The 15,223-nt window shown below is 53.2% G+C and overlaps 1 protein-coding gene across 2 annotated transcripts in view; it reads left to right on the top strand.

Moving 5' to 3' along the window:
* Positions 1-1,212: 1,212 nt before the first annotated feature.
* Positions 1,213-15,223, top strand: part of SMG6 (SMG6 nonsense mediated mRNA decay factor) — an 89,581-nt gene continuing 75,570 nt past the window's right edge. For both annotated transcript variants that reach the window (XM_081172345.1, XM_081172344.1), the window contains exons 1-6: positions 1,213-1,360; positions 6,154-7,864; positions 9,178-9,370; positions 11,448-11,558; positions 12,087-12,193; positions 12,961-13,039. In XM_081172345.1, the coding sequence (XP_081028471.1) occupies positions 1,243-1,360; positions 6,154-7,864; positions 9,178-9,370; positions 11,448-11,558; positions 12,087-12,193; positions 12,961-13,039 (2,319 nt within the window). In that variant the 5' untranslated portion in view covers positions 1,213-1,242. The remainder of the gene's footprint in view (positions 1,361-6,153; positions 7,865-9,177; positions 9,371-11,447; positions 11,559-12,086; positions 12,194-12,960; positions 13,040-15,223) is intronic.

Here is a 15,223-nt window from a genome sequence, read left to right as displayed (position 1 = left end):
TATTAAACAGAATAAAACTTCAAACGTTAAAAAGTTTCCTAAACAGGGCTGCCTTCAGATGGTAGCAGCATGTATCTCCCTACCACACTCCCTTCCCCTGCAAAAAGTAGGAGCAAAACTTTTTTAGCTCAGATCTCTATGTAAAAATATCAGCCCTTGAGGTTTTCCAAAATTACATTTCGGCTGCGCCAAATACTGTATTTTTCGCTCTATAAGATGCACCAGACCACAAGATGCACCAGTTTTTGGAAGAGGAAAACAAGAAAAAAAATATTCTGAATCCCAGAAGCCAGAACAGCAAGAGAGATCGCTGTGCAGTGAAAGCAGTGATTCCTCTTGCTGTTCTGGCTTCTGGGATAGCTGCACAGCCTGCATTCACTCCATAAGACACACACACACATTTCCCTTTACTTTTTAGGAGGGAAAAAGTGAGTCTTATAGAGCGAAAAATACGGTAGTTAAACTATGGAACTCGCTCCCACCAGAGGCAGTGAGGGCCTGCAATGGGGATGGCTTTCAGAGAGGCTCAAGCAAATGCATGGAGGAGGGGGCTCTCACTTGGTGCTCTACAGCTGTTTGGGCCTTCAGCTCATGGGCTCAAGTCAGCCTGGCCCGTTTGCTGCCACGGGTGATGGGAGCTGTCGCCAGAAACTTTGGGAGGGCTTGAGGAGAGGGCATGCACCCTGCTAGAAGGGGAAACAGGTGCAACGGCATTTAAATCCTCACTTTCCCATTCCTACTTCGTTCTCCCTCTAAACAGAGCAGGAATTCCCCTCTTTGCGACCACCTTTTCAAAATTAAACCAGCTGAACGTGCTGCTGCCCAAAAATCTGATTTCATGTTGGGGGGGGGAATGAAATAGGAATCTGGTCCTCAGTGTTTTAGATATAAGGCTGGTTTAAACAGCAGCGCAGGATGCTGCCTTATACTGAGCCCGTCTAGCAGCAAAGCGGCTCTTTCGGATTGCAGGCTAGGGAGCGAGAGAGGTCGGAGATTTAACCGAAGACTCCGGCGTCCCCTTCCTCGTCTATCCTGAGAGCTGAGTTGCTACTCTACTCTTTCTTTTCTCTACGCATCCTTGGCAGGCCACGTGGCCCTGTGGGCGGGGCAAAGAGCTGCTTCCCGCCCCTCCCTCTGTGGAGGCTGCGCCTGCGCGTTCCGTCCCGCCCCTCGCTCTCGCCCGCGGCGCGCCTTGTCCCGCGTCGGCCGCCGTCCGCCCGTTTCGTTTCCCGGGGAGCCAAGATGGCGGCGGCGGCGGAGCTGGAGCGCGTCCGCGTCTCGGCGGCGGAGCTGAGGAGAGGCGTCCTGGCGGCGGCGGAGGCGGCCTCCTCGGGGGCGGCCAGGGGCAGCGGAGGACCAGGTGGGCGCGCTGGGCGGGGGCGCGCCGCGGGGGGAGGAGAAGCGCGCCCGGGGCTTCGCTCCGTGTGAACGGGCCCGGGGGGGCGTGTCGGGGGGAGGCGCGCGGCGTCGCTTCCTCACGGCCCGCCGACACGCGAGTTTGCGGGGAGCTTCTTGCAGTTACCACCGCGTGGTGGCGGTGGTTGTCACGGTTCTCACCCCTCGGCCGTTATTCTTACCGTGAGGGGATCGTTATCGCCACCATTGTCACCCTCATCTTCATCGTTATTCTATATTTAATTTGATCTCGGTGGGGTTTCTCGTTTTTATTCTGTTTCCCTCAAGGCGGCTCGCGAAAGATTAAAAACAAAACACAGCGGTGAAGCACAGAATACGTGAAGATAATGATAGTAATAATAGTATTTTTTATTATTTATACCCCACCCACTCTGGGTGGCTTCCAACACATGTAAAAACGTCATAAAACGTTAAAAACTCACCAGTGCATAAAACACATGCATTATGTTTTAAAAACATAAAAGACCATAGTTGTTGGGTTTTTTAAGTGGTTAAAACATCAATGGAGTTAGAGCAATGTTTGAAAGAAACTTGATCTGTTATACTGCAAGCAGTAACAAAGCAAAGCAAGAACAGCACAGAAGGCTGTTGTTTAAAAATAAGGACCCGCCTCATTTTGTTGATTGCAAGTACTGTAGTTTTAAAGTTGTGCTTGGAGTTGTGACTCGCCCTGGGGCCTTGTGGGAAAGGGCAGCCAATCAATAATATTAAGAGCTGTTTCCTTAAAAGCAGTCAGATCCCCAAAGGCCGGTTGGAGAGAAATCTTCACCCACCCTCCGGAGGACAGCAAGGAGGGAACCAGCTTTAATCTCTCTTAAGAAGGGAGCTCCAAAGTTGTCTGGGGGAACAGCAGCCACTGGGAAGCCCCTCTCCTGCGTCCACACAAAGCGTGCCTGTGAGGGTCAAGAGAAGGGCCTCCCCCTAAGATTGTGCTGAAAGAATGGGATACAAGCATGGAAGTGAAAGAAACAGATTGGGTGGAAAACAGGCTGGCACAGAATGTGTCCCGTTGAGGCTGCACAGTGGGTTTGTGCCATATATCAGTTTTGAAACGAGGTCCTGTGGATCAAGACCCTCCTCACTATGTAATGCACTTTTTGTCCACCATCCCAAGACAGTGAACGTTTAGTTCTTGCATTGGGTTGTGGCTGTTTCCTCTCACATAAGTTTTAGTAATGCTGCAGTCTGTATTGAAACTGGTGATAGGCACGTATAGAGCCATACAGTGGTGCCTCGCAAGACGAAAAGAATCCGTTCCGCGAGTCTCTTCGTCTTGCGTTTTTTTCGTCTTGCGATGCAAGCCCATTAGCGGCTTAGCGGGCTTAGCGGATCAGCTGATAAGCAGTTTAGCGGCTTAGCGGATCAGCCGATAAGCGGCTTAGCGGATCAGCTGTTAAGCGGCTTAGCGGATCAGCCGATAAGCGGCTTAGCGGATCAGCTGTTAAGCGGCTTAGCGGATCAGCTGTTAAGCGGCTTAGCGGATCAGCTGTTAAGCGGCTTAGCGGCTTGGGGAAAAGGGGGGGAGGGGAAAAACCCGAGGAACTCGCAAGACATTTTCGTCTTGCGAAGCAAGCCCATAGGAAATTCGTTTTGCGAAGCTCCTCCAAAACGGAAAACCCTTTCGTCTAGCGGGTTTTCCGTCTTGCGAGGCATTCGTCTTGCGGGGCACCACTGTGCTTGCATTGATTGGCCTGTAAATATGATTTTCAAGTAAATATGATGGAAGCTGGCTGCACGCAGGATTCTCTCATTGTGGATGGTGGCTCACAGCAAATGGAGGACTGAGGCTGAGAGATGGAGACGTTGCTCACAGCCAGCCAGGAACTCCTCTGAAGAGCTGGTAGAACTTGAATCCAGCTCTCCAGCCTGTGGACCAAATTGCTTCTCCCCTCTGCAGTCTATAGTGAAGTCCTACCTGGAATACAAAGCTCAGCTGTCATCCTAAAGTTGTTTCTGCCATTCAGGGGGCCAGTTTCTATGGAGTGGTTGTGTGTTCACCTTAATGTTCCTTGAGGACGGGATGATGGGAAGCCTGGGTGCCTTGCTGGGCTTTTGCTTTTTATTACCATATTTTCCCGTGTATAAGATGAACTTTTTTGACCCAAAAATCAGGTTCAAAATTTAGGATTGCCTTATATACAGGCAGTGCTCAGGGGGGATGGGCGAATGGTTTTTTTGGTGCGAGCCCGAGATTGTAAGCAGCGATTGGCCGCTTGATTATTTGGGGGGGGGGGGATGCCGAAAATCGCTCACCTGCCAGAACGCAGCACACAACCACTCATGTCACAGCTGCCCAATGGCCGCCATTAACCCAGCCTGATTCCGCTGTGGCAGCCAATAGACAGCTGCCCTTGTCGCAGCAAGCAAGAGTGTGATTGGCGGCCGCTGGCTGCAATTGGGCAACTGATATCGCTCACCCGCTGGAACGAACTGCGAGCCTGAGATTCGAAGGGGCAATTGTAAGCAGTTGTGTGCTGCGTTCTGGCGGGTAAGCGATTTTTGGCATCCCCCCCCAATAATCCCTCAAAGCTCAATCCCCCCTATTTTCTAAATTTTGAGGCCCCCAAAATAGGGGGCATCTTATACATGGGGGCGTCCTATAGACGAAAAATATGGTAGTTCTTCCATTTGGGTTTGGAAACGCTGGGGAGACTGTTCATTTTAGACTATTGTTTGCTTCCCACTTTTTCCTATTAGTATAAGAACCAAAATGGAGAAATGAACAGTACGGAACAAAAGAAATCACATCCTACAGCCATTAAAACAAGAATTATAGTATATTGCTACCGAATCGGCTGCTTGCTTTGTGCTGGTTTACAAATGTTTTCTTATACTTCACTTGTAAGTCTAAGGCCTGGTGGTGGTGGCCATTAGCAGCAAATGGAGCCTCTCTGTTTAGAGGCAGTATACAGTGGTACCTCAGGTTACAGACGCTTCAGGTTACAGACTCCGCCAACCCAAAAATAGTAACTCGGGTTAAGAACTTTGCTTCAGGATGAGAACAGAAATCGCAGCGGCAGCGGGAGGCCCCATTAGCTAAAGTAGTATCTCAAGTTAAGAACAGTTTTAGATTAAGAATGGACTTCCAGAACAAATTAAGTTCTTAACCCAAGGTACCCCTAAGCACCCAGATCTAGGGACTAATAGGGAAAAGGTTTGTCCCATCATGACCCACTTTCTGGCGTTACCTTGGCTGGCTGCAGCTAGAAACCAGACACTGGGTGGGCCTTTGGGCTGATCCAGAAGGAGTAGTTTCTGAGTTGCTGTACTACATGGACCACTTTTGCCCTGATCCAGCAGATTCTTATGTTTTTATTAGACAAGTTCCTGGAGAAGAGGGCTACTAGCCATGATGGTTATTCTCTGCCTCTACAGTTGGAGGCAGCAATGGTTCTGAACACAAGTGGCTGGAAACCACAGGAGGGGAAAGAGCTCCTGGGCTCAGATCCTGTTTTGGGGCATCTGGTTGGCAGCTATGAGAAGATGAAACTGAACTAGATGAGCCACTCACCTGACCCCCTAGGCTGTTCTTACAGTCTTGCGTTCTCACATTCAGCCAATACTCCAGAAGCTGAGCCATCTTTCCCCACCAGCAGTCCTGTTTTTCCCCAGTGTTCCCCTTGGCTGGAAGGTTCCGGAACCCCGCCCCACCAAGGCTCTGTTGCCACGGGCACTGCTTCCTCTGGGGTTCCGATCCCTGCCAGCTCAGAACACCTGAGGAGGGCCACCTGGCATTCCTGGCAGCCTTTGAGCTGGCAATGGCACAGGGAGCCAACCAGTGGGAGCCCCCTGCTACTCTCAGGATGTTCTCCCCTGTGGGAGGTCCGTTCTGGCTTCCTGAATGAATTGGCACAAAGAGGTTCCTGTGGGGTGGGGGCTGCGCGTGTCGTCTTTGGGCCGCATGTGGGGAGAAGCCCGTGAAAAATACTTTGTGTCTGAAAAAAGCACCTGGCAGGGCAGAGGCGGCATCCTGATGCGTCTCCGGGAAGCTTTATGACAATACGTCACCATGGAAGTGGCCGTTTGGGTGGGATGTGGTGGGAAGCGCCATGCATGGGGGGTGGGCAAATTAAAAGAGAAACTCTAAGTTTGTGACTGATAATGTCAGATTTGTGAGGTGGCCAAGCAGCCACTTGGTGAACCCCAAAGAACTGAAGTGGGGACCAAGAGGGTGGGTCAGAAGGAAACACACTCATGTCCGTAGGAAAATGTCCATCCAGCTCAGTATTGCCGACATTGGCTGGCAGCAGCTCTCCAGGATGTCAGGGAGGGGATGCTTTCCGTCCTCCCTGAGCGATGGGGAGCTGTGCTGCTTGAGAAATAACATTCCCGCTCTCTGCCCTGTGAGAGAGTCCTGCTTGAAATGCTCTAGAGCAGTGGTGGCCAAACTTGGCCCTCTAGCTGTTTCTGGACTGCAACTCCCATCATCCCTAGCTAACAGGACCAGTGGTCAAGGATGATGGGAATTGTAGTCCCAAAACAGCTGGAGGGCCAGGTTTGGCCATCACTGCTCTAGAGGCTCTTCCAGTATGTCTTAGCAGTACTGAGTTGGGTGGGCCAGCGATTTGACTCCGAAGGGAAGCGAATTGGCACCAGGTCTGCTCAGTCAGACATCTTCCTCTTGGCCCTGTGCTGGTCCTGATATGTGTTGGTCACAGCTCACTCTTTCCCCTGCCTCTTTGGTGCTTCTTATCCGCTCCGAGGCTGACCACCTCCTTGTGTTTTCCTTCTTTGCAGAGACCACAAAGGAGCCTCGCCACCGCAAGGACAATCGGCGCCCTGACCTCGAGATCTACAAGCCAGGCCTCTCCCGACTGCGGAACAAGCTCAGCTTCTCAGCCAAGCAGGAGGAGGCCAAAGGAGGCGCCCTGGCTGGCGATAGAGGAGCTCCCCTTGCTCCCAGCAAGGAAGAGCCCCCAGCCCCTCAGGACCCTCCCAGGGGAAGCAGCCAGCAGCAGCCCAATGGCCTCTTGGAAGGCGCTGCTGAGGCAGGGGCCCCACAAGATCCGGGGGTCTCCCCTGAGGACTGGTGTCCTCGTATCATCCGGCGAGCCAAGAAGCCTGACCAGCAGATCTACCAGCCAGGGAAGCGCCTGCAGGTCCCCTCCAAGGAGCCCGCTGCCCCCCAGCTGGCGGCCGAGGAGCCCCCCGCAAAGGGGGAGCGGGATGAAGAGCCCGAAAAGGACGCTGGGAAGGGCTACAGGAAGCCAGCGGCCCCTGAGGGGCAGGAAGGGGGCCTGAGCCAGGAGGGGGCCAAGCTCCTCCGTGGCGGGGAGAAGGGCAGGCGGGCCGAGCGGGTCCGGAAAGGCGGCGAGGAGGCAGCTGCCCATAGCAAGGCCCAGAGCACCCCGAAGCGCTACTCGCGCTCGGACAAGCGGCGGAACCGCTACCGCACCTGCAGCACCAGCTCAGCCGGGAGCAACAACAGCGCCGACGGGGCCCGCGGGGAGGCAGAGGCCGGGCGAAAGCGCCAGGAGCCACCCAAGGAGAGGCCCCGTCCCCGGAAGCAGCTCTCCGCTTCCTCCACGGACTCGCTGGATGAAGACAAGGCAGAAGAGGAGGAGGCCGAGGCAGCCCGTGGCTCCAGCAGGGACTCGGAGGCAGCCAAGAGGCGCCTGGAGCACGGCTGGCTCTCCCGGGGCGCCGGTGGGCGGGAGGCCAAGGGAGCCCCAGCGTGCGGCAGGGGCGGCGGGCGGGGGGAGCCCTCCGAGGCAGAGTGGCGCAAGCGGAAGCCCTCAGAGGCCAGCCTGAGCGATTCCACGGAGGCCGCCGAAGTGGGGAAGGGCTCTTCCAGCCGGGAGCCCCAGGGCAGGGGCCGCGGCATCCTGGTCCTCCCGGCCAACACGGACCTCACCGCCAGTGGTGCCGGCTCCCCCGAAGCCCCCCACTCAGGGCCGCGGCTCCTCTTCAGCGGCGGCCTGGGCAAGGGGACCAGGGGGAGGGGCAGAGGGGGCACCGCCCGCCGGCTGTGGGACCCCAACAACCCCGAGCAGAAGCCAGCCCTGAAGAGCCAGGCTTCCCAGCTGCACTTCCTCGACACGGACGACGAGGCGGCCCCTCCACCCCGGGGGGACACCCGCCAGGCCCAGGCCTCCTACTACCGCTTCCAGAACTCGGACAACCCCTACTACTACGGGCGGGCGGCAGGCCAAGCCCCCTCCTACCCCTACGCCGGGTACTCCCTGCCCTATCAGGTCGGTGCCATGAACGGGGTTTACCCGGGCACCTATTACCCGCCAGGCTACCCGGGGCAGGCTGAGCCCTACCTGTGCAGCCCCCTCCTGGCTGGGCCCCTCAGCCCCGAGATGGAGCAGCAGGTGCGCAGCCTGCAGCAGCAGGATCTCAGCAAGAGCCTCCGCGAAGCCAGCAACCTGGAGCAGCAGCTGAGCAACCTCCTGTCCCGGGACCGGCTCAGCCCTGAGGGCCTGGAGAAGATGGGGCAGCTCAGGTGCGAGGGCTTGGATGAGGGTGGGCGCTGGCAGAGAGGGCGGGAGCTGGTTGGCCAGAGGTGGGTTGGGGGAGGGGTCTTGGCATCACAGCTGCTTTCACCTGCTGCTCTAAGAGCTGGGCAGCTTGCAGGGGAAACCACAGTGGGTGCTCTTTAACTTTGGCCATAAGGATACGGCCTAGCTGCTGGATTATGCCAAAAGGGGTCCATTGTGTCTACCACCCTCTCCTCACAATGGCCACCCAGATGCCACCAGAAGAAGGCCAAAAGCAAGCGGGACCATAGCATAAAAGCAGCGTTCTCCCCATTTAAGATTCCCAGCAACTGGCCTCCAGGCGCTTAGTAAAGAGGCAGTGTGGCCTTGGACTAGGACCTGGGAGAACAGGGTTCAAATCCCCTCTTAGCCATGAAGCTCACTGACTGAGTCAGTCTGTGAGTCATTGCCTCCCAGCCTAACCTGCCTCACAGGGTTGTTGTGAGGATTAAATGAGGAGGGGGAGAACCATGTAGGCCACCCTGAACTCCGTGGAGAAAAAGGCAGAATACAAATCAATAATGCTGCCTCTGTAACATAGTCAAGGCGGCTAGTAGCCATTGGTAGCCTTACCCTCCATTCATTTGTCGGATCCTTAAGAGAACATAAAAGGAGGAAAGGAAGGCCTTTTCGCAGGTCATTGTTGCTTTTATATTCATTAGTTGCATATTTGCATTTGTGTGTCTTAAAGTGACTTACGCAACAGAAATAAAGACATTAAGATCAGATAGAAAAACAACAGTAAATGAAACCTAAAATACTGGTCCATGCATCCATTCAAAAGGAACAAGTCCTATTCTCTCTTCTTAAAGGATGCGCACAACCACCAAGGTCACAGACGTATCCAGCTGCCCTCCCAGTTAAAAACCAGAAGCCTAGGCGAATAATGTATTTTGCCTGTACTCCAAAACAGGGCATTGCTAATTAATGGGGTTCATTGTCAGAAGATGTCCAAGGAGGCTTTAAAAGGGGGTTAAGCCGGTTAGTGGAAGACGAGAAGTCCTGTCTGTGGAATCTCTGCTTTTGCCTGGGGAGTCACAACAGTTGGGGTTGTGCTATTAATGGACTTCCCAGAAGAGGCCTCTGGTAGGCCATTTTGGGGGAAATGGCGTGCTGAACTCGGGTGATTCTTTGGTCCAACTCAGCTACCGAGCTCCTCTTACATTTGCCCCAAGTATCATTGTGGGTCTGAGTAGAGTCCTGTGGAAGAGATGAACTGTAACGGGGGGGGGGAGTGTTTGAGGCGGAAGCCCCTGGGCTTAGCTGTGCCCCTTTCCAGGGTGGAGATGCTGCAGCTGTACAAGCGCTGCCTGCTGACCGACATCGAGTTTGCTGACGCCCAGAACGTGGACCAGCTGCTGTGGAAGAACGCCTTCTACCAGGTGATCGAGAAGTTCCGGCAGCTGCTCAAGGATCCCCTTGGGGAGAATGCCCAGGAGATCCGCACCAAGCTGCTCCAGATCCTGGACGAGGTAAGGATGCCTGAGGCTGAGCCCTGTGGCCTGGCGCCAGGGGGAGGGCACTGTCCCAAGGGTTGGGGTGGTACGCCTGACCCCAAATACAGTGGTTTTAAAAACACACGGAAATGAAAAGCTTATGTGTCAGGGGTTCAGGAGCAGAGGCGAGGGCAAGGGAGGAAACAGAGAGCGAGGGGGAGGAGTCCGAAGGAAAGATGAGCGATGACGACGACCCGAGATCTCCGAGTCTTTCCAGTGAATCGGAAGATTCACAGAAAGGAGCGCCAGTGGCCAGAGCGAGGGGGGAGATCAAGGGGACACCCCAGGAAAAAGGGACAAAAGGGGGTTCAGAGAGCAGCAGTTGGAAATCGGGGCCAACGTCCCCAACAGAGCGCAGTGAGGAGGAAGGGCGCCAGGTATCGGGATCCGGCGACTCGCCGCAGGGGGGAGGGCATGAGTCAGGAGTGGCCACACCCCCATCGGGGAGCGAAGGAACGGTCAAGCGGAAAGTGGGAGGTTGGGCGCGCGCGCCAAGTTCAAATGCACAGGAAGGCGGCAGAGTAAGCATCCCGGAAAGGGAGCCAGGTCCTAAAGCCCGCCGCAAGGAGACAGAAGGGTCCGGGGGGGTCAGCGTCAGAAGAATCCAGGAAGGAAGAGACCACGGGGGGCAGAGGGACCCAGAGAAGGAGGGGAAGGCGGAAAAGGTGGAGTAAGGCGAGGTTATTAAGTTGGTGTACAGGAGGCGGGGACTCAGACGGAGCTTCGCCGGTCTAGCTGATAAGACGTAGGGCTGCCTGCGGCAGTTTGAAATTGGAAACTGTAACTCAATAAAGACTTTTATAAAGTGAACGCTGGCTAACGTGATCCTCTGTGAGCTAGGATCTGGAAGCAGCCCTGACATTATGTTAGCATGATGACCCCCTTATGTAAGGAAGAAAAAGCTGTGTCTGTCCCCCAACACATAGCAAATAGTGTGTAAAGTCAGAATGTTTTGCAGCCTAGCCTTACCCAACCGGGCACCCCTCTGGATATTTTGGACTACAACTCCCATCAGCCCCAGCCAGCATAGCCATCGGAGCCCAAACTGTCTGGAGGCCCACAGGCTAGGCCAGGCTGCTGTAGCCCAAGCAGAACCTCCTGATGTGCCCTCTGCACTGTCACCAGCAACCTGCCTCTCAAAACCAGCTCCTGGGAAACCACAAGCGGGGAGAGCTCAGCTGTTGCCCTCAGCTCCTGCTTGCGCACTTCCCTTTGATTGGCCACTGTGAGAACAGGAGGCTGGACTTGATGGGGCCCCTTTGGCCCAATCCGGCTGCTCTAGGGCTCCTATTACATTTGTACTGATGGCTTTTTAAAAAAAATAAAATGAGACAAATTCACAGGGGTGGCGAAGCCTGCCTTCTTCCTCTTCTGTTGGAGGCAATATGCTTCTGAATCCAGTTGCAGGGGCTCACGAGTGCAGGGAGTTCTGCTGGTGGACTTTGCTTTGGGGGCATTTGCTTGTCTGCTCTGAATAGGATGCTGGACGAGCTGGGCCCCCTTTCACCCGATCCAGCTGCATGGATTTCTGACATTCTGATGACTTCAGCTCCAAGCTGTTCACAAAGCTTCCTGTGGCCCACTGACGAGTGCTGAACGCGCAAAGGCTCTGGATCCCTTCCCACTTTATGGCATAAACAACCTGTGTTGGGTGATTCCAAGGCTGAACTCTTGTTTGTGGGCACCCAGAAGGACCGTGGTGGAATCCCAGGAGTTGGTTAGTGAACCAGCTCACCCCCAAGTCTATTACTGGTGGTGGTGGTGGGATCCAAGGAGGTCAGGATTGCTCTGAACTGGAGGTAAAATTGTAGACTAAAAGAGTTGGAAAGGAACCCAAGCGTCATTTAGTCCAGCCCCCTGCAATACGGGAAGCACAGATGCATTGGATGCTGAGCTAGACAGGCTTTGGATCAACTCCAGCAGGGCTCTTCTTATGGCTGCTGTTATTCCATCAGAAGATTCTGAATCCGGGGCATGTGTTCTTCAAGTACTCCTTCCACATCCACTCACTCACTCTCCCATCCCTTTTCACTTTCTCTCTCCTGGGTCTCAGGGCAGTGATTTCTTCGACAGTTTGCTTCAGAAGCTGCAAGCGACGTACCAGTTCAAGCTGGAGGACTACATGGACGGCATGGCTGTGCGCAGCAAGCCCCTGCGGAAGGTGGTGAGTCCTGGCTAGGGCCTGGGTCTGTCGGGGAAGTTTTGTTGATCAGGCCCTCTGGGGGTCCCTGGAAGACGGGTGGTAAAGGAGACCCTCTCTTTGGGCAGAGGGGAGCTCAGAGCTTTTCCCTGGCAAAGGAAGCAGGTGTGCTGAAGCCCGGCTGTGTCTCCATTTTAAGCTGGAGATCAAATCTCCTTTTGCCCTTGTCAAAAACGAACTAGGATGCTGGAGCTGGGGGGGGGGGAGTCCTGCCTTTTCCCATCACTCGGCAAGGGGCAGGTGCTCAATCTTGCGAGGGAGGCAAGGAACAGTGTCACAGCCGAGACCTGTAAAGAGGAGATTGGCTTCATTTTTAAAAATAACTGTATGTGTGGGTTGTGTGGGTTGCAAATATCCTTTGGGACAACTGACTTGCCACTCACAGCCTCCATCTAAAATACGAGGGAAGAGTTTTTGGATTCCAGCAGAGGCCTCTCCCTGGCTCTCCCTCCTTCCTTCCTGCAACTGATGGGCTTGTTTCCTCTCCCCCAGGTTAAATATGCCCTCATCAGCGCCCAGAGGAGCCTGATCTGCCAAGGAGACATCTGCAGATACCGAGAGCAAAGCAGCGACACAGCCAACTACGGGAAGGCACGCAGGTAAGGAGGGAGGAAGTCCTGGAGGGCATCTTCCTCTCTACGTCATATGCCAGGCCCCTCTGGAGGCGAAGGGACTGTGTTGCTTCATGGGATAGAGCACCTGCTTTGTGTCCAGAAAACCCAAGGTTCAGGTCGGGTTGTGACTGTTCCTAATCAGAGAACCTGGAGAGTCAGTGTGGACAATATTCATCTGGTCCATCTCAGTACAAGGCAGATTCCTACAATTTTCTGTCTTCAGGAAAGGGCTGTAGCTCAGCTGCAGAACACTTGCTTGGCATGCAGAAGGTCCCAGGTCCAATCTCCAGGCAGGGCTGGGGTTGTTCCCCCGCCTGAAACCGTCCTGAGGAGCCCCTCCCTCTCTCCTTCCAGGAGTCTGCAGTCTAAACGTTGAGAAAGTTGAGTAGACAGAAGGGAAGGGGCAAAAGGGTTGATGTGAGCAGGTGCAGTTACAACATACTTTTGGGACTTTGTGCCAGTGGTGGGGAAGGGGATAAGGCTGGATAACAAACGTCGGTTTTGAGAGGAGAGCGAACTATAGCACCCCAGAGGGGTTCTTGGGGAACTTCTCTGCATGGGACGGGGTCCGTGTGGCCACACTTCAGATATAGCTGGAATTCCAGCTCCCCAGGGTCACGCTGTCCCCATCTCAGCCACAGCCACTGGCAGGACCTAGCAGAGGACTCTGCCAGTGGCAGCCTCTCCACTCCAGGGTCTCCTGCCCCGATGCAGCCTAGCCTGTCAGTCACTCTGCTCTCTTGCCTCCCCAGCTGGTACTTGAAGGCCCAGCACATCGCCCCCAAGAACGGACGTCCGTACAACCAGCTGGCCCTCTTGGCTGTCTACACGGTAAGAGAGACGCAGGGAGGGAGGGAGCCGGGGTGGTCCAGGCACAGGACGGTTGTGAGCCTCACGGCACCAGGAGAGGCATCGGCTCGCTTCACTCGTGAAAAATGCTTACGTTTCTTAATTATTTTGCCAGTGTTTCAGATGCATGGCAGCTATTTCCCAAATTGCTAATATTTCGTTAGACGAATTAACTCAGCTGTCAAAAATAATTACTAGCAGACTTTATAAGCATTTATGAAAATGTGGGCATCGCTTCTTTTTCACTTACTGACTGAAATGGATAATTCCTCAAACATCTGTCAATAAGGTTCATTAGATGTACAGAGTTTGCTAGCTTTTTGTTCCTGCAGTGTGACCACACAGCACAGCTTCTGGCCCAAAGATCTGAGAGTGCTGCAGGTACCCCTTCAGGATGGAACCCCTCGTTTATTTTCAGGCCTCAAAACCCCTTGCAGGTGCCTTGGCATGAGGAAGCTCCACGTCTGTGGACATAAATTCGCCGGGTGAGGGTTATCGTGGACAAATCGTACATCGTGTAGATAGACCATGGTGCTAGGAAGGCGTGTCTTTGTTCTTGTGGAAGGCTAACCAATGATTAAAACTGATTTTTGAAATTTAAGTTGGCATGAGTTTTCATGCGGTTTTAGTCTCTCATTATTTTAGCTTTTCAAAAAGTCTTAAATTACTGTTACTATTTTTTTCTTGTTGATAAGTTTCTTGTTTCTCCCCCTTTTTTATAAATCTTTTGGTTTTTTTAAAGCAAGGAGTATCTAATTGTTATTAAATTAATTAAACCATCTAGACCAGCTGCTGGGTAGCCAAGGTGCCAGGTTTGTGTGCAGAATGTCCCAGGTTCAAAGACTGGGAAGGACTCCCTGCCTGAGACCTTAGAGAGCCACGGCTGCCAGTCAGCGTATACAGCACTGAGCTAAGCAGACCCAGTGGTCTGACTCTGTATAAAGCAACTTCTTCTGCTCTAAAGGATGCAGCCCTAGATGTGACTGAGTCACATCTGTGTGACTTTGACAGACGGGGCTTCCTGCTCCTCCCCCCCCCCCCGATCATCGTAAGGGGTGTCCCAGGAATATATATGCCATTTATTAGGAGCCACACACTTCATTTCTGATTGAGGTCCTTATTAGCACCACTGGAAAACAGAAACACTCTGTGTCGGTCTCCCCCAACCTGGCGTCCCTCCTGATGTTTTGGACTACAACCCCCATCAGCGTTGGGTGGGACTGATGGGCGTTGTAGTCCAAAAACTTGTTAGGGTTTCAAGGTTGGGAGAGACTACTCTCCATTCTCTGAGCTAGCAGGAGTTCCTTTGCAAGAGAGTCTAGATCCGTTGTTCCCAAACTTTTTCAGGGCCCCAAGCCCTTGGTTCTAAAACTCATTCTCAGGAACCCCAACCCTATAAAAGCATCATTCAGAATTTGCACAACCCACTAAGGAAGATAATAACACAATGAAATTCACTAAAGAATATCACATGAAAAATATTTTTTACGCATCCTTACAAAAACATTTATAGCATAAAATATTACTATATAATATTAATATAGTACATTTCCGAGCACAATTCAAAGTGTTGGTGCTGACCTTGAAAGCCTTAAATGGTCCAGTATATCTGAAGGAGCATCTCCACCTCCATCGTTCTCCCAGACACTGAGGTCCAGCGCCGAGGGCCTTCTGGCGGTTCCCTCCCTGCGAGAAGCCAAGTTACAGGGAACCAGGCAGAGGGCCTTCTCGGTAGTGGCACCCGCCCTGTGGAATGCCCTCCCACCAGATGTCAAAGAGAAAAACAACCAGCAGACTTTTAGAAGACATCTGAAGGCAGCCCTATTTAGGAAAGCTTTTAATGTTTGATGTATTACTGTATTTTAATATTTTGTTGGAAGCCACCCAGAGTGGCTGGGAAAGCCCAGCCAGATGGGTGGGGTATAAATAAGAAATTATAATTATTATTCACCAAAAGAGCATGAAGCTCCACCTACCACAGACGTCCGGTAACTAAGGCATAGGAAAATTACCAATCATTGGCCATCTTGTGATAACTCAGAATTGTAAATCCAGACCAATGTGGCTAAAAGAAATAGCAGCAAAACTCTCAATGTAAAGCCGCTCACTAGCTACAATAGCTCTGCTCTGCCTCCACGGTCAGAGGCAGCAATGCTTCCGGATTCC

The sequence above is a fragment of the Podarcis bocagei genome, assembly GCF_964188305.1.
Source record: "Podarcis bocagei genome assembly, chromosome: 15".
Taxonomy (NCBI): Eukaryota; Metazoa; Chordata; class Lepidosauria; order Squamata; family Lacertidae; genus Podarcis; species Podarcis bocagei.
The sequence above is the reverse complement of the archived record's forward strand: the minus strand, read 5'-3'. Positions and strand labels throughout refer to the sequence as shown.